General features: G+C 35.3%; 1 protein-coding gene across 2 annotated transcripts in view; it reads left to right on the forward strand.

Moving 5' to 3' along the window:
* Positions 1–22,920, forward strand: part of KIF18A (kinesin family member 18A) — an 84,965-nt gene that overhangs the window by 5,784 nt on the left and 56,261 nt on the right. For both annotated transcript variants that reach the window (XM_006068008.4, XM_044929319.2), the window contains exons 2-10: positions 4,135–4,507; positions 6,076–6,233; positions 9,586–9,690; positions 10,118–10,228; positions 11,280–11,477; positions 13,474–13,650; positions 15,128–15,202; positions 15,401–15,507; positions 19,957–20,119. In XM_006068008.4, coding sequence (XP_006068070.3) covers positions 4,183–4,507; positions 6,076–6,233; positions 9,586–9,690; positions 10,118–10,228; positions 11,280–11,477; positions 13,474–13,650; positions 15,128–15,202; positions 15,401–15,507; positions 19,957–20,119 — 1,419 coding nt within the window. In that variant the 5' untranslated portion in view covers positions 4,135–4,182. The remainder of the gene's footprint in view (positions 1–4,134; positions 4,508–6,075; positions 6,234–9,585; positions 9,691–10,117; positions 10,229–11,279; positions 11,478–13,473; positions 13,651–15,127; positions 15,203–15,400; positions 15,508–19,956; positions 20,120–22,920) is intronic.

Here is a 22,920-nt window from a genome sequence, read left to right on the forward strand (position 1 = left end):
GCCAAAGTGTTGGAGCTTCAGATTCACCCTTAGTCCCTCCAAAGAGTATTCAAGGTTGATTTCCTTTAAGATTGACTGGTTTGATCTCCTTGCTGTCCCAGGGACTCTCAAGAGTCTTCTCCAACACCTCAATTTGAAAGCATCAGTTCTTCCATGCTCTGCCTTCTTTATTGTCCTGCTCTCACATCCGTACTGGAAAACCCATTGTCTTGACTATGTAGACCTTTGTCGGCAAAGTGATGTCTTTACTTTTTTAATATACTGTCTAGGTTTGTCACAGCTTTCCTGTCAAGAAGCAGTCGTCTTCTAATTTCATGGCTGCAGTCACCATCTGCAGTGATTTTAGAGCCCAGGAAGAAGAAATCTGTCACTGCTTTTACCTTGTCCCCATCTATTTGCCCTGAAGTGATGGGATCAGATCTTAGTTTTTTTGGTATTGAGTTTTAAGCCTCTTTTTCACTCTCCTCCTTCACCCTCATCAATAGGCTCTTTAGTTTCTCTTCCCCTTTCCCCCACTAGAAATCTATGTAGAGGTTAGTTTTGGTTATCACAAGGAATGTGAGATTCTACTAGCCTTTAATAGACAGGAGTCAGAAATGTTAACATCCTCTAATATTTGAGACAGTTCCAAATAAGGAAGAATTGATCTAACCAAAATGCCAGTGATAAGCTCATTGGGAAACAATGAAAAGATGGTCCAGTTATCTTTGGGAAGAAGAGGCAAGATTGGAGGCAGGTAGGGAAGAGAATTGGCATTTATTGAATGCCTTAATACACTTAATGCTTTTTATCTCTTTTAGCTTAAGGACAGCTATTAGGTATTATTTCTTTTATACAAATGAGAAACCTGGAATTCAGTGAGGTCAAGTAACTTGTCCAAGGTCAAAGAAAAGGAGTATAGGTATTTATGGGAGTTGGCTAGACAGAAGCTCAGGGTGAAGAAAGACCAGAGGAGTAATTCATCTGGGACCTAACTGTTAGAATCTAAATGACCATCCTTTCCTTTTCAGTGTTATATTTTGGGGACTCACAGAGTCCTAAAAAGGGAGTGCTATGTCCAGTGTCTTCTAGTTTTAGATTGTCTTGGCCTTAATTTGAATTCCTTTCAAAAGTATATGGATTTCTGATATATGTTAGCTTTATCATTATTATTTCTTCCACTTTAGGAAACACAATATCTTCTTTTAACCCTGTCTCCACCCACACCATTTCTTTGCTTACTTGTGCAGTATTGCTTCCTATTTGCTATCTGAGTCTTCTCCTATTCAGGCCTTTGTCCTACCATTGCCCACGTTGTTCTTATTTGCTTCTATGTTACCAAATCCCATGATGACTTTTACTAAGTACTTAACCTATTTGGCTTAAAACTCAAGATTCAGAAAACTAAGATCATGGCATCTGGTTCCATCACTTCATGGCAAATAACATGGGGAAACAATGGAAACAGTGACAGACTTTATTTTTTGAGGCTCCAAAATCACTGCAGATGGTGACTGCAGCCATGAAATTAAAAGACACTTGCTCCTTGGAAGAAAAGCTATGCCCAACCTAGACAGTATATTAAAAAACAGAGACATTACTTTGCCAACAAAGGTCCGTCTAGTCAAAGCTTTGGTTTTTCCAGTAGTTGTGTATGGATGTAAGAGTTGGACTAGAAAGAAGACGGAGTGCTGAAGAATTGATGCTTTTGAACTATGGTGTCGGAGAAGACTGTTGAGAGTCCTTTGGATTGCAAGGAGATCCAACCAGTCCATCCTAAAGAAAATCAGTCCTGAATATTCATTGGAAGAACTGATGTTGAAGCTGAAACTCCAATAATTTGGCCACCTGATGCGAAGAACTCATTTGAAAAGACCCTGATGCTAGGAAAGATTGAAGGTGGGAGGAGAAGGGGACGACAGAGGATGAGGTAGTTGGATGGCATCACCAACTCGATGGACATGAGTTTGAGTGAGCTCGGGGAGTGATGGACATGAGTTTGAGTAGGCTCCGGGAGTTGGTGATGGACAGGGAAGCCTGGCATGCTGCAGTACATGGGGTCAAAAGAGTCGGACACGATTGAGCGACTGAACTGAACTGGACCTATTAGCAGGTATTTAGCACAATTGATCATTCGCTCCTCCTTGATTTAGAAGGCCCCCCTAAGTTTTAATGCCATAATAAGCTTGAAAAACTGAAAAGCTTCACATAGCGTTAAAACTCTGAGGACAGCCTTTACTTTCTTGACTTAGCTTTCAGCTGCCTTGAAATGTCCATCTAGATGTTGATTAATGTTCTCAGAGTTAAGATGTCCAGAATGAACTCCTGATCTTCACCCCAAAACCTGCTTTACCCTCAGTTATTTCTATCTCAGTTGATGGCTACCCTGTTCTTCCAACACTCAGGCCAAGAACTTTGGAGTAATTCCTGAATCCTATCTTTCTCTCATTCCCCCATCAGAAAATTCTTTTATCTTTACCTTCAGATTATATTTACCACTCCCTGTTCTAAATTGACTGCATCATCTCTTGTCTGCATTACTTCAATGGCCTCAGTGGTTTCCATTTCCTCAAGTATGTCAACAGTGAAAGTGATCAGATTGCAAAAATCAAATGCAAAAATATTAAATGATATGCAAATACAAAAACTTAATAAATCTCTGAAATATTAATCAGACCCTGGGCTTTCTCTTCAACTCAAACTTTATAGCTGAAAGAAAAGAAAAGAAAGTGAAGTAGCTCAGTCGTGTCCGACTCTGCAACCCCATGGACTGTAGCCTACAATTCTCTGTCCATGGGATTTTCCAGGCAAGAGTACTGGGAGTGGGTTGCTATTTCCTTCTCCAGAGGTTCTTCCCGACCCAGGGATTGACCTTGAGTCTCCCTCATTGTAGGCAGACGCTTTACCATCTGAGCCACCAGGGAAGTCCTAACTTTATAGCTAAACCATATATAATCACAGGTAGGAAAAACCTAGCTTTGGTTTTTCAGGAGAGCTCTAATACTACTTTAGTTTGGGTCATGAGAATGGACAGGAAAGGGTCTCTCAGAATTGTATTAAAGTACTGAAGGGATAGCTTTGGCTTACAAACTATTTTTAATGAAATTGATCTTGACTGCAAGTCTCTTGGCACTGGAAATTGACACAACCAAGCTTATCTGTACCTGTATCGCAGAGACCCATAGAGTTAAAAATAGTTCCAGATATATGCCAGTTAGCTCATCCAGGTAGAAAGTAATAGAGATAGTATAGTCGCCTAGTTTTTTGTGTATTCAGAAATTCTAATCTCTGAATATAGATCCTAGTCTCTGCTCTAAAATTATGCATATTTTGTCATCCAGTTTTTATAATGTCTGTTGAGCTTCCCAAGTGGCTCTGTGGTAAAGAATCTGCCTGCCAATGCAGAAGACACAGGAGATGCAGATTCAGTCCCTAGGTCTGGGAGATTCCTTGGTGTAGGAAATGGCAACCACCCCAGTATTCTTGCCTAGAAAATTCTATAGACTGAGGAGCCTGGTAGGCCACAACCCATGGGATTGCAGAGTCGGGCGCAAATAAACATGCACATTTATAGTGTCTGCCGTGTACTAGGCATTGTTTTAGACTTGAAACGCATTGGTAAGCAAAACAAGATTTTTTTAAAATGCCCTTAAGAGGCTTATAGTTGAACTAGAATAGAGAAAGTAAACACCAAGCATGCTAAATAGATGGAAAATATATATTCTATTAGGAGGTGGTAAGTGCTTTGGGAAAAAATTGAGCGATATAAGGGCAGTTAGGAATTGGTTTGGCAATTTTAATAAGGGTGGGCAGAATGGGCACCATTTGAGCAAGGACTTGAAAGTGACAGAGTTAGTCATGTAATTATTGAGGAAAGCACTTTATGATAGAATGGCTAGCGGAAGGGCGTCATTGGGGCACTTGGCATGTTAGTTGGAATAGGGGCAATGGGGAGGACAATAGGACATGAGGTAGAAGACCTAGGCCATTAAAAGAAATTCAGGTCAAAATAAGAACCATTGGAAAGTTTCAAACTAGGGATTTCCAGTAACATTTACTATGTGAGTGAAACACAACACCTTTTGTTTTAAGTTAGTACTACATGCTAGTCATTTTGCATATAGTAGAATTAATGTTAATACTCTTTAATTTCAGAGAAATATTCAGCCACTCACATAAGCAGAGGAATCAAGATAGTCAACAATGTCTGTCACTGAGGAAGACCTGTGTCATCACATGAAAGTAGTTGTCCGTGTGCGTCCTGAGAACACAAAAGAAAAGGCCTCTGGATTTCATAAAGTAGTCCATGTTGTGGATAAGCATATTCTTGTTTTTGATCCCAAGCAAGAAGAAATCAGCTTTTTCCATGGAAAGAAAACTATGAATCGAGACATTACAAAGAGACAAAATAAGGATCTTAAATTTGTATTTGATGCTGTTTTTGATGAAACTTCAACTCAATTGGAAGTTTTTGAACACACTACTAAGCCAATTCTTCGTAGTTTTTTGAATGGATATAATTGCACAGGTAATTGTTTCAGCTGGGATTTAATGATTCCATCTAATTTCATTTTTATATTAGAACATCTACTTGACTCTTCTAAATATAATCAATTTTAAGATGCTTGTTTGCTAAAAATTCTTCAGTACTTCATTGTAAATGTAGATTTTCTTTGAAATTTAGTCATCATATATAACATTTTGAAACTTTCTTTTCCTGGATCTTGCTTTGGTTTCTATAGATGGTCATCCTTTCCATTTCTTATGTTTTAAAACCACATGCTTCAGATAGTTGATGCCAGATTTCTCACAATTTGTATTCATAAGTATTCCCAATGTTTACCTATGCAACAGTCTATCCCTGGGGGATAGTGGAGCATTTCTGAACACTTGGCAATTTCTTCATAGCACTATTTTTTCTTTATAGTACCTTGAAGTAACTATTTTTAAAGCCCATGTTGAGTGTCATACATGTGCTGTTTTAGCATATCTTCAGCCCAAAGAAGCATCTTTAGTGCTCTCAACAGACCTATAATAAATTGCCTTTCAAAATGATTCTGTTGATTTCCTAGAAAAAGAGCTCTCCAAAATGCCAGTTAATTGAATGCTTACCAGGTACTTCACACCATTATTAATATTTTTGTAATTACCGCCATTTATGGCATTATCTTTAAGATACCCCCAAACTATAATATGTTTCCCTGTCTTTCACTGACTCATTCACTTTTATTGCAGAAGGTTTACCCTCTAGGTCAAGAAAGAATGGAATGTGGTTTATTGATTAGACCTTCTTTGATTCTCATTTTTAAGCAGATATTATTTTCCTCATTCATGAAACTCCATATTGTCTCTAGAGATTTAAAAAAATTATTTTAACTCCAAATGAAAAAATCTCTACAAAAGTAATACTGAATCTTTGGTTTCTTCTGGATTTTATTTATATTATCCACCTATCTTAAGACTTCATGTTATACTGCCAGCTTACATAAAACAAAATAGAATGAAACATGAATCAGTTTAATCCAGCCTACTAAAAAGTATTTTTGTAATTAACAAACTTAGCAGAGAGATTTAATTTATAAAATTAATTCTCAAAGACTTACTGCTTTAACTGAATATTATGTTGGGTATTTGCCACATGCAATTCAGAGTGGGTTTTTTTTTTGTTTGGTTTTTTTTTTGGCATTTGAAGAAATGTATTACTGTTCTATTGTACTGGATAGAGTCTTGAAAGCAAAGTGATTTACCTAAAACAAAAATTTTTTAAGGAATTATTATAAATGGCTTTTATTTGGAATTCTGCAAATTTGTATTAATATTTAATACCTGCTTTGTGCCAGATCACTTACTAGTAGTATAAGTCACTTACTAGGCAGGAAGGATACATAGTCTCTGCTTTGGTGGAACTCACAGTTAGAAATACAGTATGATACTGTAAATTGCCAGGATTTAAGAATGACTATAAATGAATTTGGATCTGTTGGATTTACAAGTTACTGTTTAGGATATCCAGGTGGGACTTATTTACTAGACAGTAGATACAGTAGTGTTATGTGTCATAACAAAGAACTCTGATCCCTTTTCATAAAAACTCAGTACTCGCATATGGTGCCACGGGGGCTGGAAAGACCCACACAATGCTAGGATCAGCTGCTGAACCTGGAGTGATGTATCTAACAATGCTAGACCTTTACAAATCCATGGATGAGATTAAAGAAGAAAAAATATGTAGTACGGCAGTTTCTTATCTGGAGGTAAGTTGGTAATATTATTTTTTGGTTTAATCAATAGTATTGAGAAATCTTTTTATAAGAAATTCCATTGTCCTTTCAAATTATTCTATCAGGCAGAAATTTTTTCATGAATATATTAATATAAAATCATTAAAATTCCTGGTCTTCAATTATTTGTTGTAGATCTTATTTTTTTCTATTAAGTATTTTGCCATAACTGCTGACTTACACAGAAGTAGTAGGATTAGTATAGATAGTATAAAGAACTTCTAGATTCCCTTCATTTGGATTCCCCATATGTTAACATTTTACTCTCTTTTCTTTCTTTCTGCATATGTGGTTTTCCTTTTTTTTTCCCCCTAAACTGTTTGTTACAGGCTTGTAAAACCAGGAAATTTGTTAAATAAAAGCTGAATAGTAATCAATATCAGGAAATTAACAATATAATGAGATTTGGTAATTATTCTAATAACACCCTTTATTGAAAATAAAATCTAAGATCATGTATTGTATTCAGTTGCAATTCATCCCTTTAGTGCCTTTAATCAGGATTTTTTTTTTCTCTATATTTTATGTTGCTGTTGTAAAGCTTTTAGTTTGGATTTGTCACGATTACATTCAGGTTATGGACTGACAGGAATACCACATAAGTGATGATTAATTCTTATATAACATATCAAGAGGCTTATATAATTAGTTAGTCCTGATACTGGCTGTGTTAACTTTGATCAGTTTCATTACGCTGGTGTCTACAAAGTTTTTCCACTATAAAGGTACTATATTTCCCTTTATGGGACTTCCCTGGTGGCTCAGCGGTAAAGAATCTGCCTGCAATGCAGGACACACGAGTTCGATCCCTGGATCGCAAAGATCCCCTGCAAGAGGGCATGGCAACTCACTCCAGTATTCTTGCTGGGAAAATACCATGGACAGAGAGAGGAGCCTGGCAGGCTACAGTCCACCAAGTTGCAAAGAGTTGGACGTGAGCCAATCGACTGAGCATGCATTACCCTTTATAATTAATAAATAACTTGTAGGGAAACTAAATCCTATGACTCCTCATTCTTTGGTCTGTTCATTTTAGTGTCCACTGATGATTCATGCCTGAATCAATTACTATCATGATTGCAGATGGTAGTGATTTTCAAATTCCATCGTTTCTTCTACAGTTCTTCATTGGCTTTCTACTATAAGGAAGAGCTTTCCCTTTCCTCTACTGTATCGATATAGACTAATGGATTCTTAATATTATTTCATAGATTATAATCCTTTTCTCTAAGTGTTTATCTGTATGCTTAAATTGTGCCGATCTCTTGTGTGTGTGTGTGTGTGTGTGTGTGGTTTTTTTTGACATACTTCATCATTTGAGACTTTCTACCCTCTTAATAGCTGACACTCAACAAATAACAACTAATTATTGGCACTCTCACTTTGTGTTCAGATAGTGTTTCAGAAACCAATGCAGAAACAGACATCCCTGACTTTACTGCCTTTTCATTTGTGATGTCAGAGGGTCAATTTCTAGTTTTTACTGCTCTTGCTGACATCTTATTGTTTGAGAGTTTCTTCACATTTCAAAAATTGATTTAAAATTATGTTGCTAAAAATTGTTGTCAGTCTATAGAACTTGGTGATAAAAGAGAAGTCAAATTCATTTTCTGTAGTTAAGTATTTTTAAAAGAATTGTTCTGAACTTAATTAGGAAGAGAGCATGGCACCGTATTCATTATTTCTTCCTTAGATCCTTTTATACCTGGGAGAATGTCGAAGTGTGCTTATTTTTATAATGTTTTTAGTTGTTTTTTCTTTCTTTAAATCTGTTTTCATTTTACTAATGGTAAGGCAGTGTCTAATCGGATGATTTTCCACTCAAGTCTGTGCACCACAATTGGCTGTGGGGCTGTTTAAAATTAGACATACCTAGACCTCACCCCCTGGACATTTTAGTTTAATAGATTTGGATTGTGGCCAAGACATCTATGTATTTTAAAAGTTTCCAGGTGATTTTGATTCATAGACCAGCTTGATAGTAATTGTATAATTATGTATTTTGTATGATTGAAGTAGGTAAGGGAAATCATTTAAAAAGTGACTGTTGCTTATCAGAAAAATAAGAACCAAAAAATTCTCTCTTCATTTTATAATTTTACTACTTCTAAGAATTTATTGCATTTAAAAATTGTTAACATTCATTATAACAAGTTTTACCAGCAATGAATTATCACTGTAAGCTATTTATTAGAACATGGATATAACTTACAGAAAATAATTCTTAAAGATTAAATTTTATATGTGTTTTTTTAATCTTATCAAATAGGTATAATTGTCATTTTGTTATCAAGTAGAAAACTTAGTACCTTTAGTAAATTCATAAAATTATGTCAATTGTACTATTTCTGTACACTACTTATATTGTTGTTGTTTAGTCACTAAGTCATATCTGACTCTTTTGCAACCCTATGGACTCTAGCCCAGCAGGCCTCTCTGTCCATGGGATTTTCCAGGCAAGAATATTGGAGTGAGTTGCCCTTTCCTTTTCCAAGGGATCTTCCCAATCCAGGGATCAAATCCATGTCTCCTGCATTGGCATGCAGATTTTTTAACCACTGGGAGCCAACAGGGAAGCCCTACATTACTTACAGAAATTACTAAAAAGAAAAAGAATTGCCAGAAATTTAAAATACAGATGTGTATTCAGTGCATTCAGTAGAGTGAGGATATCAGACTCTGCTCTTACCTTTGTGACTGTGAACTAGGGCAAATCACTTAAACTCTGAGGGCCTCAGTTCCCTCATTCAAGTTGAGGGGAGACTGTCCCATTATGGAATTATCATTACATGTTAAACTTAATGCAATTGAAGGATAAGTGAAATAAATACCATCCATCTTTCAGGGGTTTTCTTTAACTTTTAAGCTCTGAAATTTAAAAAGTTTGGACTACTTGGGCATCATGAAATAATATCTTCTCCAGTAAGAACCACACTACTTCCATACAACTTACATTTCCAATCTATTATAGAGTTTCCCAAGACTGTTTGTCCCATATATTTCCAGAAAATAGGAAGAGGCAATTCCAGCTATCCTATTTCTGTTGACTTGTAGTCATCAAATCGGGAATTACAGGGGGAGGACATCATTAAATTTTAAGTTCAAGTGCTGGTTATCAAACTCTTCTGTTGTATCAGATGTTAGAAAAGTCATGGCAATGTGTGATAGAAGGGATGAGATGAATGAAAATGAGCTGCTGCTTCTCTTTGAGACAAATTCTAATATAACCTTAAGGCAGCAATGTATACATGTTTATGTGATGTTGTCGCTACTGTTTCAGTGTCAATGCTAAGCATCAATGCTAAGCAATCCTTTTCATTTTAAGGTATATAATGAACAGATTCGTGACCTCTTAGTAAATTCAGGGCCACTTGCTGTCCGGGAAGATGCCCAAAAAGGGGTAGTCGTTCAGGGATTGACTTTACATCAGGTATGTTTACAAACTTCTTTTTTGGCTTGTTCAAATAGCAAGTATGGTAATTTAGCCATGTACTTATTTTAAAATAATGAAGTATCAAGTTAAAATAATCAAGTTTATCATCAGTCTTCTTTTGTTTTCCTTTAAAATAATCAAATAGGCTTTTCTTTTAAAACTCTACTTGGACATTTAATATAGTATATTATTCTGCTTAATGTATTATTTTATCTCCTCAGAGAGATTAGATTTTATCTTTTATTTTTCATTTAGCACAAAAGGGCTAAGCAGATGATACACGATTGATATATAATGGGATTTAATATATGGAAAATAATTTCTATTTTACCTGTAAAAGTCTGCTTGATTATTGATGGTTTATTAAAAAATTTAAAGACCAGTGATTAATTTGTATGTTTTTCTTCTGTTTCAACTAATTTAGCCCAAATCTTCAGAGGAAATTTTGCAGTTATTGGATAATGGTAACAGAAACAGGACACAACATCCCACTGATATGAATGCTACATCTTCTCGTTCTCATGCTGTTTTCCAGGTAACAGGTCACTAGACCATAGCTCTTAAAATTGAATTTAAATGTAGCCAAATTTATGAATAGTAACCTTCAAACATTCTAAAATATCTCTTCATCTGTGGACTTTTCTACTTCTCAGCACTTCCTTCACTTTGCAGCTTTGAGAAGATTCAGTTAAGAATATTTAGAATTGAGATGATGTAAATTAGAAACATGTAAATTTTTAACCTGTGTAAAAATACATGATAGTAAAATGGAAGTATTAGAGGTTTTCCTTCCTTTTCTTTTCTTAAATTGGTAAAAAATATGTAATCTTTCCAAAAGATAATCTTTTATTCAGAGCAGACTTTCTCTTTATAGCTCTAGATTTATAGAACCAATAAACTGGGGAGGTACTGATTAAGATTTCGCCATAGTGACCGTGTAAGTAGTTGCATTCTTTAAGAGAGTGTGTGATTCAGTTGATAAAGTACTTTTTAGGAATACAGGTCTAGAAAAGCCTAAAGCATAGGTTAGTAGTTATTATTTGTAGTTTCTAGTTCTATTAAAATTCAAACAATTATAAGCTTTATTCTGGATTATGCTATTTGAAACTCATCTAATAGTTCTAGTTGAAAGAATTCAAATCTGAGGATATCAAATCTTTCAGAAAGTCTCTAATCCACAAAGCTTCATTAATCTTTTCTCTTCTTCCCACTGACTCTTCATTTATCAGTAATCTTGAGAGAAATGTTTATCAGGGACATTGAAATTTCCCCAAAATATCTTAGACTAAGTGTTACCAGAGTATAAAAGGCAACTGTTTTAACCTTCCATCAAACCAAGAGTTATTACTATTTACCCTCTAGCACACATATAGGAAGTTTTTTCATTTTCAAATTTTTCTCAACTTTAGTAATTACTTTTGATACTGTTGGATATCAGCCAGTCCAGTCAAGCTGTACCTTGTTCAGTATGTATTTATAGTGAAAATAATTGATTTCTTGGTCTTTTAAAAATAAAGTGTGCGTTTCCCTTTGAATTTTATTAAATCTAATCCTCATTTTCCGTATTATCCTGTAATTTCAAAAAGATTTATTTGAGACAACAAGATAAAACAGCAAGTATCAATCAAAACGTCCGAATCGCCAAGATGACGCTCATTGACCTGGCAGGGTCTGAAAGAGCCAGTGCTACCAGTGCTAAAGGGACCCGGTTTATAGAAGGCACAAATATCAATCGATCACTTTTAGCTCTTGGGAATGTTATCAATGCCTTAGCAGATACAAAGGTAGGTACTATATGTTTATTTGTGTAAGTATTTTGAAATATGTATAATTCCCAGAAACATATTAATATAATTTTGTTTTAAAGTTCTATTATAAATCAAGTTTTAAGAATATAAGAATCATGTTTACATAAAGAGCAAAGACCACAGAGAGCCTAGTATATCAAATAAAGCTATGGGTCTTTTTTGTTTGTTTTGTTAACTTCTCGTTTTATAATCAGAATTTGTTGAATGAAAGGTATTGAATATCAGATTGAGAGTTAATATTTATGATATTTCCTCATTTATTTTGAATTTGATTTTTTTAAATGACAATTTAATGAGCACTAACTACAAAATAAGCATGATAATTAAATTGCTATGAAGACGAAGCACACTTTAAAAAAAGTTAATTCTGGTCTAGTTAGTATTATACATATATATATACACTTAAAATTGAGTTAAATATTAAAGAATGTTGAGTTTTCTTAGGAATAGGAGCTTAGTGTATAAAATATAATTAAATCATCTAATAGGATAATGTTTGCTAGATGCCTTTGGGTCATTAAAAAATATTTTTTGTCTACTCAATGCCAGAAGTGCTTACAAGAGCACAGCATATTCAATAACTTCTATATTTGTAAAAATGACTTCCTTTTTTTTTTTAAGTTAATTGGCGCTGTTGATTAAGAATCTGCCTGCCAGTGCAGGAGACATAGGAGATGTGGGTTTGACCCCTGGGTTGAAAAGTTCCCCTCGAGTAGGAAATTGCCACCCACTCCAGTATTCTTGCCTGGAAAGTTCACAGACAGAGGAGCCTGGTGGGCTATAGTCCATGGGGTCGCAAAGAGTCAGACAAAACTGAGCACTCACACACATGACAATTTTAGTTCAAACCAAGCTCAGAAGCTATAGGAAAGTTACTGTTAAACTCCTCAAAATGTTGCATTTTGATAAATATGAAGTACATTAAAATGATTTGGGAACTCTTTTATTTTTTAAAAAAAGGCAAGTTTCTAAAATCACATGAATATTACAAAAGCAAAATATATTTTGTATTCTAAGTTAAAATCTCAGAATATGTGAGCAGACAGTGTGGTATAGAGACTGATTTCCTAAATTTTGCCATTCATGAAATTTTTTCCATAACTGATTTAATTTTAATAATCGACTGCTGTTGAGTCATTTGTTAGTCAGTGTTTAATGCATATCTTATACATGCAAAATCAATTCAAGTAGCACCAGCCTGTGCACACTCCACACTGTTTGAGAAAGACTGCCATGATGGAAAGCATAGTACAACTGTGAGCTGGGAGACCTCAGGCTAGTTTCTAGCTTTGTGAATTACCAACCATGTGACCTGACGCAAGTCATGTGGCTTTTTGCTTAGCTTCATTTTTCTCTTGTGTAATATGAAAGAGTTACATTGGATAGCATAAGATTGCTTTTTCTAGAAAAATAAAGTTCTCTTAGACCTGTGGTTGTGCTTTCAGATAAAGTATTTGTAAGTTTATAATTTATTTTGAATATTATCTATTCATATTAGATGGTTATTTAAAGAGAGAAGTAGCTCTCTACCATACAGAATTCTTATTATTCCTCTGGATTATGTTTCTCCAGGGCATATATTACTTTTATATTTTAATTTCTTTTTTTTTTAATAGACATTTTGATTTTTAATAGTTTTAAATACAGAAAAGTTGATTAGATAATACAGGAAGATTTTATTCAATATACCCCAAGCTCAAGTTTCCTCTATTAATATGTCACATTAATACGGTACACTTATTACAACTAATGAAACAGTATTGATATTTTATGATTAACTAACATTCACACTTAATCAGATGGAGATATAATCTTTCAGTGGGAAATTTGTTTTTTATATTCACTAAGCAGTCCCATAAGATGTGTAAGGCTGGGCAAAGTTATGCAGTGCTTAAATTCTTATAGTGAAATGGTAGCAGGTTTGCATTTGAATGTGGAAAATGACATAAGAATCCTGTTTTTGTTCTTTCAGAAAAAGAATCAGCATATTCCTTACAGAAATAGTAAGCTCACTCGCTTGTTAAAGGATTCTCTCGGAGGAAACTGTCAAACTATAATGATTGCTGCTATTAGTCCTTCCTCTGTGTTCTACGATGACACATATAACACTCTTAAGTATGCTAACCGCGCAAAGGATATTAAATCTTCTGTAAGTGTGTTTACTCTGCCTTTGTTTTTAAGAGTACTTGGTGCATTTTTTTTTCTTTTTTATACCTCTAGCGAAATATGAAATAGAGATATATTTCTACTAATGAGTTAAGAAATAAAAGCTAGAAATGTCTTTACTAACCCAGTTAATTGAGCATAAACTAGGACAATTAAAACATTAAGCATCTTAATTACATATATAATAAATATGATTTATTATTTTATTTAATTTTATATAAATTTAATATTATTTAATCTTTTGGAGAATTAGGATGTTTTAGTGCCTTTCTCTCTAACCTTTTTCACATCATGACATGTGATATTTTGATGGCGTTTTGGTGTAACTGGTCAAGGCCTCTAACACATTTGTTGCAGCCAAAGCTGATGCTCTGCTGTAGCCCAGCACCAGCAGTTTCCACCTGAAAATCATGGCCATGTTTGCTAATCTCTTCAAGCCTTAGTTATTTACTTCATCTATAAAGTAGATACAATATCTGTCTCAGTTTATAAAGTAAATAGTTTTTTAAAAATAATTTATTTTCACATTCATGATATTGATGTAGCCAATCTGTATAGCTACAGCAATGTAATAATGAGTGGTTAGGCTGGTATTTTTGCCAATAATTTGGGGTAACTTTTTTTTAATGTAAGTCAAACATGATGATGGATTTGTAAAATCACAAGACTTCAGAGTTGTAATAGACCTAGAGTTCAACTGGTAAATAATGGCTTCTCTTCCCACTTACCCCTCTGCTACTCCCATTGATTGAAGATAAGTGGGTTATTGTCTTCCTTAGAGAAATACTCACATATTGTTTGTATAATAAATTGGGAAAGGTTGTGCTTTATTGACTATACAGAAGTTTTTCACACATATTTTTCATGCACTGCTTACACCAAACCACTGAGGAAGACATTTTTAGCTCTTCTTTACAGTTGAGGAATTACATGTTCAAAGTTGTAAATATTAAATTCTAAGTTAAGTGAGAAGTGGGCAAGGCCTCGAAATCAAGTATTTGGATTTAATGTTCTTTCCAATATTCCATAGCTGCCAGGGGACTCATACTTTCATAAAAAGGATAAAATATATTGAGAACTTGTTAAAAGCTACTTGAACATACAAACTGGTAAAAATTTAAATTGTCTCTGTATCTTAAAAGTTAAAGGACAAAGGAAAAAATGAGCAATTTTTATTATATGAATGCCTGCTTTGTAAGTTCTTTAAAGCTCTTTAAATTACCTTTTCTCTGATAATAAAGAAGGCAGTTTCTTAACGTTATTAACGTGCTCAGCATACCCTTACCCACTTGTCATAGATTTTAAGCATGAGCATAGTTGATTATATTGTCATGACTGTAATTGTCACAAATTCTGGGTTCATGAAGCTGAATAAATGAGGATGTAATGCTATTTTGTTTACATATATAACTGATTGTTATCTCTGTATATGCACAATCATAATTTCTTCTTCTTAACAGTTGAAGAGCAATGTTCTTAACCTCGACAATCATATAACTCAGTATGTAAAAATCTGTAATGAACAGAAGAAAGAGGTATGTCTTTTCTTTACATTGTTGCTAATCTCTCTCAGTTCCTCATTTATGGGATTCTACAATCTTTATTGTCTAAAACTCTATTGTCTATTATAATTGAAATTTTGTTCAGTTATTTTTCACAGCTAAAATTTTTCTGTGGCTGTGTATAATGGAAACAGATAATTTGTATTTTTAACTACTGTTTCTCTCTACTAGATTTTAATGTTAAAAGAAAAACTAAAGGCCTATGAAGAACAGAAAGCCTTTACTGATGAAAGTAGCAAAGTAATGATTTCAAACCCTCAGAAAAAAGAAATTGAAAGGTAAAATTGATATTAAGATCTCATTTTAAGGATTTTGTAAACTTCAGTCAGATAATTAAAATTTAGTCAGAAATTTATTGTTATCATCATTTGTTGTGTGTCATTATATATTCTCAACTGTTCAGGAAGTCACAGATTGGTCTTATATGGTACTCTTTGGAGATCAGGTAATTTTAACTGTGATTATACAGATAGTGAGAAGCAGGTCTTAAGTATGGGATAGAAAAAGTAAAACTAATTATGTCACTTATGAAATTGGTTTTTAATAGTTTCCATATTTTTCTTCTGTGGCGTTAGTCCCTTCTGGCTGCTACAACAAAGTGCCACAGACTGGGTCACTTATAAACAAACAAAATTATTTCTTACAGTTCTGGGAGCTGGAAGTCCTAGATTAGTGTGCCAGCATGGTTGGGTAAGGGCTGCTTTCCATGTTGTAGACTTCTTGAATCCTCACATAAGCAAAAGAGAGGGAGCTCTCTCTGGAGGCTCTTTTATAAGGGCACTAATCCTATCGATGAGGTCTCCACCCTCATGACCTACCTAACCATCTTCCAAAGGCTCCACTTCCAGTACCATCACCTTAGGTGTTAGGTTTCATTCAACATGTAAATTTCGGGGGACACAAATGTGTTCAAGCAATGGCATCTGGCATTATCATTATTTACATGGTGCATATAAATTGTGTCTACTCTTTCCTAACTTGATGTAACTCTAATAATCCACTTAATTGAGTTTACGCCATTAATTATTTAAAGGGACATCTCTCAATGATATAAGTTGACACAGAAAAATGATCTGTTTCATCTAAGTTTCTTAGCAGATAAATTTAAAAAACAAAAGCTGTAATATAGTACTCACAAGCACTAAGATAATTTCCAAGTTGCCCTGATGGGCAATAGTTGAAAAGCTTTGAATCTTGAGTAGTTCTAAGAGGACAGAAAGGAATTCTTGGATCAAACAAGTTTGAAAATTGTTCCTTACTTAAGGAATCTTAAGAAGTTTCCAAAGTACCTGAACATATTGAAAGCTCCAAGAGGCCCATAGGAAAAGCAACCTGTTCACCTTTGATTGAAAGTTGAGTAAGCCTTCTCCAAAGCTAATTTTATATTATCATTAATATGAGAAACTAACCGCATCTTAAAGCACTGATTACTCACACTCAGAACTCTTGAGTTTGCAGATGTCTTAGTGTACATAAGGAAGACTAGTGGACAGTGATTTTCAACCTAGTTTCAAGTGTGTATTGAAGTTTACATAAAATATCCTTGATTTGAAGAAAATAATTTTTTCTGCCTCCGTTTGACCCTAAATGTTAAGATAACTTCTAGGAAAATAGCACTTTATTTTTTAACTGTCTTTGTAGTTTTGGATGATATTTAGGCCCACATTAATTTCATCTGATGACTACAGCACCGCTGAAATTTGAAATGGGGTATTGTTTTCTAACTCACAGATTAGAACAAGAATTATATGTCATCCTTTCAAATCTTAATCCTGTGTTCCCGTACTGTGCTGTTTTACAGATATAATAAGAAACAATTAAACAATTATTTCTATCAGTGACAAGGAGTCCATTTTTCATACAGCATAAAGTTGTCCTGTGTATTATTAATAGCTCTGCTTATGCCAGAGATTTCCTTAATAGTGTTTAAATTATTTTCTGTTAATCCCACTAACAACCCATTGTCAAGCTAAAGTTATATTTAATAGTCTTATAATACTTTTTGTTATATTCTACCAACTTTACAGTGTCTTTTGAAAAATAATTTAAGTAAAATTGACTCCTCATTATTCATTTAATCTTAAAGATTCTAACTCTGCTATATCATTAGTTGTGTTATTATAGTTTGTTAGTCAAATATGGGATTGGTCCTCCTGTAACCAGATAGCTCTTTGTTGTTGCAAGTTTCTTGAAAATTAAAGCAGCCACCCACTGCTCAAATTTGGAGTCATTGCTTGCATGAAATTGCTCAGCTCTACTTAACCAGATCTAATCATCAGTTGAAATTGTACAAATTGGTAGACTTTTCTGGAGTTGATATGGCTTTGAATCACTGACGTTCGCTTTCTGGTTGTTGGTTCAAGAAGGAGGTGCCTTGAGCTATGAACACTTATTTGGGTGTTTTTGACACTTCAGCGTGACTTAACCAACTATAAAAACTTTAAGTTGTAATTCTTTCAACAGGTGAAATAATTTGCATGTATTTATAAAGAAGGTAATAATACAGTTATCTATCCCAAAGCCTTTGTCATTCTCTCACCAAAGCATCTGTCTTCTGAAATAAATATATGTAATACTTTTTATCATATCATACTTCATATAGAATTTCTTTAATGCCATGAATTTTTGCTGTCTTTAAGAAATATAATTTTTATGAAGTTTAAACAGGTAAAGGGAAGACTATGTACTATTTGCTCTCTGTTAAAGCTATTAGAAAGATAATACTCAAAAAAAACTTAAAGCATAATTGTTAAGCTACAATCCTTTGGCCACCTGATGCAAAGAGCCAACTCATTGGAAAAGACCCTGATGCTGGGAAAGATTGAAAGCATAAAGAGAAGAGGGTGGCAGAGGATGAGATGGTTAGATAGTATCACCGATTCAATGGACATGAATTGCGCAAACTTTCGGAGATAGTGAAGGACAGGGAAACCTGGCGTGCTCCCAGTCCACATGGTCGCAAAGAGTCAGAAACAACTGAGCAACTGAACAGTGAGAAAATACTCAAAAAAATCATAAAAAAGTATAATTGTTCATGTCCAGAGTAACTATATAACTTCACTTATGACTATACCAAGAAAATTGTCTAGAGTTCATCATATGTCACATAAAATTATTGGCAAAGATTTTGTTTTCTAGCTACACAAATGTTTTAAGTGACTAGAAAATAGTTACTAGTCAATCCCATAGGACTGTCTTTATAAAAAAATGACTTTTTTAAGAGCTTTCTTTGATACTAATTCCCTTCCTTCCTTCCTAATCACTAAACACCACCAACTAAAATAAGAATGAACCATAAAATTTCAAAACTGACAAATATTTAACTATGTCCTTGGGTAAAGTATTAACAGAAAATCTAAGAAATTATCTTCGGGTAGAACCTAAAGATAACTTATCAAATCATTTACTGGCATTAGAGTTGTTGTAATGTAATACAATGAAATTGCAATGTCCGTACATACTTCTTATGAAATATTTATCAGTTTGACAAAACTTCAGTGAAGTCGATGTATTGTGGTTTATATTCATTCCCAAAAGAGTTAAGAACTCTTTACTACTGACGTAAACTGTCAGTGTTTTTACCACAAATCCTTACAAATATACCTAAACTTCTTGCCAAGGAACATTTATTTTTAAATGCATATACTGTGTTACCATTTTATTTTAAAAGGTTCACAGTTAATTTTTCTTTGCGAGTTTTGCCTGTATGTGATTGTCTCTACTGTTAATGTAGCTCAGACATGATCTGTGACCAATATTCTGCCGACCCTGGAGGATGCAGGAATGCAGGCTCCTTTTGTTGTTTAATCACTAGGTCGTGTCGGATTCTTCTGTGACCCCAAGGACTGTAGCCTGCCAGGCTCCTCTGTCCATGGGATTTCACAGTCAAGAATCCTGGAGTGGGTTGCTGTTTGCTTCTCAAGGGAATCTTTCCAACCCAGGGATTGAACCCATATCTCCTGCATGGCAGGCAGATTCTTTACTGCTGAGCTACCGGGGAATCCCATACACTCCATTTAGGGCTTTCACAGAAGTGATTCCACTTGAGGTCGTTATGCATTTGGAGGATATGTGAGTCATACTCCCCAACTTTGATTCCCTATATCTCTCTTGCATTTTGAAGGAAACACAATGGAGCAGCTTTTCTAGATTTACCACATTGTAAACTTGGATGTTTTGGGTCTTGGCATTGTCAGCTGACTCTTGGCCAGGCTGCAGGGGGTACCTGACCGTATGGTGTGTTTTCACTGTTACAAGTTCTGAAGCTAAAAATCGGCTATCTCACTTTCCCTAGGGGGCCATAGAGGCACCATATGATTATGCCACACACTGCTTACTTCTTCACAGCGAGCCAACACCAAAACAACACACAATACTGTGTTTCTGGGGCCTTGTGAATTGAGATAGTACAAGTCCACATTATCATCCTTTTCTTACAAAGTATTTTATTTTTGGTAAGTTACTGGATTATGCAGACAAAATACACTGTATGACTGATACCATAGACCTTAATATACTGATATCTTTTAATAACATGATCTTTCTTGGAGAGGAGAGAAAGAGAGAGAAACCCAGTGTTATAAAAATAATGTTCATAACCCTTTACCAGCGATCTCACTTTCCCTAGGGGGCCATAGAAGCACCATATGCCCTTGTTCATGCAATTTTCTAAGTAAACTGCATTACCTTTCACAACATACTGAGATTCTATGTTTTATTTTTGTTAGATTTCAAGAAATTCTGAACTGCTTGTTCCAGAATCGAGAAGAAATCAGGCAAGAATATCTGAAGTTAGAAATGTTGCTTAAAGAAAATGAACTTAAATCATTCTATCAACAACAGTGCCATAAACAAATAGAAATGATGTGTTCTGAAGACAAAGTAGAAAAGGTATTTAACAACTTTATCATTAATTCCTAGAAATGGTAAAAACATGGAGACTTATAATTCTAGAAATTTGATAGCATTGTATAATCACTCATCTACAAATACCTGGAAATGCTAGAGGAAATAGAACATTTTTTGAAATGTACAGTTAAGTGTACAAGAAAAATAAATAAATTCCTAAGTGTCAGAAACAAAAAGCAAATAGCTGTAAAATCTCAGTTAAATCTGTTTCTTCTGTGAGGACTGACAGAATCCTTAACAGGAAGTTAACACACTCAGGGAGAGTTGGGTACCAGAGTGGAGCAGAAAGAACAATTGACCCCAGACGCAGGCAGTAGTTTACAGCTTAGATCAGTAGGAGATTCCACCCATCCCATCCCATCCCCACCTCAGAAGAATGTTTTGTACTAACATTGTTACAATTTCCATTGCATCAGTGCTTAAAAAAAAAGATAAACTTTTAATCAGTTTTATTATTTAATGTAGTAAAGTGCACTGCTGTCCGCCTCATACACACAGACCACTTTCACTACCCTGCTTTGATGTACACTGCTGCTGCTGCTAAGTCGCTTCAGTCGTGTCCGACTCTGTGCGACCCCATAGATGGCAGCCCACAAGGCTCCAGTCCCTGGGATTCTCCAGGCAAGAACACTGGAGTGGGTTGCCATTTCCTTCTCCAATGCATGAAAGTGAAAAGTGAAAGTGAAGTCGCTCAGTCGTGTCCGACTCTTAGCAACCCCCTGGACTGCAGCCTACCAGGCTCCTCCGTCCATGGGATTTTCCAGGTAAGAGTACTGGAGTGGGTCGCCAGTGCCTTCTCTGAGGGGCCCCAGGGAGACGGGGATTTAGAAATGAATGATAGTCCAAGAACTAGGAAACCTTCACTCTTAGTATTGGAAGTATACCAGAAGAAAACATGTTACCAACTAGCACAGGAAAATAAGAAACCAAGCCTAGGGTAAGAAAGGAAAGTCTCTTTTGATGACCATCATTATTGATACACTTTTCACAGGATTTTGAGGTTTGAATTTTTACAGTCCATGTGTTTTGTTTAGCAAATCCCTAAAGTGAGAAATTAGCATAGGAAATGGTTATCAGAGCAGTAATAATCTATAGGGAACTGAGTGGAAGCAATATAAAATCAGCCTAGTGAAACAAGCCTAGGTTTGGATTTTCAATTCAAACCACTAATGAGAGCTCACTGTCCAAAATTACAAAATGTGTGAATCAGTCCTCCACAAGCAAGTCAGCAGACTTAAATATGATAGAACCCCCTCCCCTGCAAAACATCGGATACAAACTGATAAAACCTATAAAAACAAAGTCATCAAAGAAGGAATCAAAGATGAAAAGAATATATATATATATATATGAGAAGAAAACAAATGAAACTTCTAGAAATTAAAGATTTATTTACTGGAATTTAAAATTTCAGTTTATAGGTGTAGTTCAGTTCAGTTCAGTGGCTCAGTCGTGTCCGACTCTTTTCGACCCCATGAATCACAGCACGCCAGGCCTCCCTGTCTATCACCAACTCCCAGAGTTCACCTAGACTCACATCCATCAAGTTGGTGATGCCATCCAGCCATCTCATCCTCTGTCGCCCCCTTCTCCTTCTGCCCCCAAACTCTCCCAGCATCAGAGTCTTTTCCAGTGAGTCAACTCTTCGCATGAAGTGGCCAAAGTACTGGAGTTTCAGCTTTAGCATCATTCCTTCCAAAGAAATCCCAGGGCTGATCTTCAGAATGGACTGGTTGGATCTCCTTGCAGTCCAAGGGACTCTTAAGAGTCTTCTCCAACACCACACTTCAAAAGCATCAATTCTTCGGCACTCAGCCTTCTTCACAGTCCAACTCTCACATCCATGCAGGTGTAGTACTAGGCCATATTTTAAATACTTGACATCCATTAACAAATTTAATTCTCCAAAAATCCTGTGGGCTATATAATATTATTATCCTTGTAATTAAAATGAGGAAACCAAGGCCCAGAGAAGTCATTCTGTCAAAGATCACCCAGTTCATAGAGTCCTGCTGCTGCTAAATCGCTTCAGTCATGTCCGACTCTGTGCAACCGCATAGACTGCAGCCCACCAGGCTCCCCCGTCCCTGGGATTCTCCAGGCAAGAACACTGGAGTGGGTTGCCATTTCCTTCTCCAGTTCATGAAAGTGAAAAGTGAAAGTGAAAGTGAAGTCGTGTCTGACTCTTAGCGACTCCATGGACTGCAGCCTACCAGGCTCCTCCGTCCATAGGATTTTCCAGGCAAGAGTACTGAAGTGGGGTGCCATTGCCTTCTCCGTCATAGAGTCCTAGCTACTATTTGAACTCAAGCAAGCTGATGCTGGAGCCTGAACTCTTGTCGCTGGAGGGAGGAGCCTGGTGGGCTACAGTCCATGGGGTTGCAAAGAGTTAGACACAACTGAGTGACTAAGCACAGCACACAAAGAGAGAGTTAAAGAACTGGGAGATCTAAGGAAATCACACCAAATACAAGATAAAAAGATGGCAGATGTAAACAGGATGTTATGTAAAAAACTAGAAAGTCATGCATTCATCTAGTAGATATATTGAAGGAGATATGTTAATGCAAAAGGGGAAAGGGTAATGTGCACACTCTAAGGCTTATACTTTTCTAGAACTAATAAGTTGTCAATAAAATGTAAATTCAAGAAACATGAGTTGTAAGCAGGAAAGAAAAATATATAGTTGGAGGTGTGCAACTCCGGAGTACCAAAAATCAGAAAAATAAGCATTTTGAAAATAATAGATTCTCCCCAGTTTTGGTGTTCATTGATGATAAGGT

The sequence above is a fragment of the Bubalus bubalis genome, chromosome 16 (assembly GCF_019923935.1).
Source record: "Bubalus bubalis isolate 160015118507 breed Murrah chromosome 16, NDDB_SH_1, whole genome shotgun sequence".
Taxonomy (NCBI): Eukaryota; Metazoa; Chordata; class Mammalia; order Artiodactyla; family Bovidae; genus Bubalus; species Bubalus bubalis.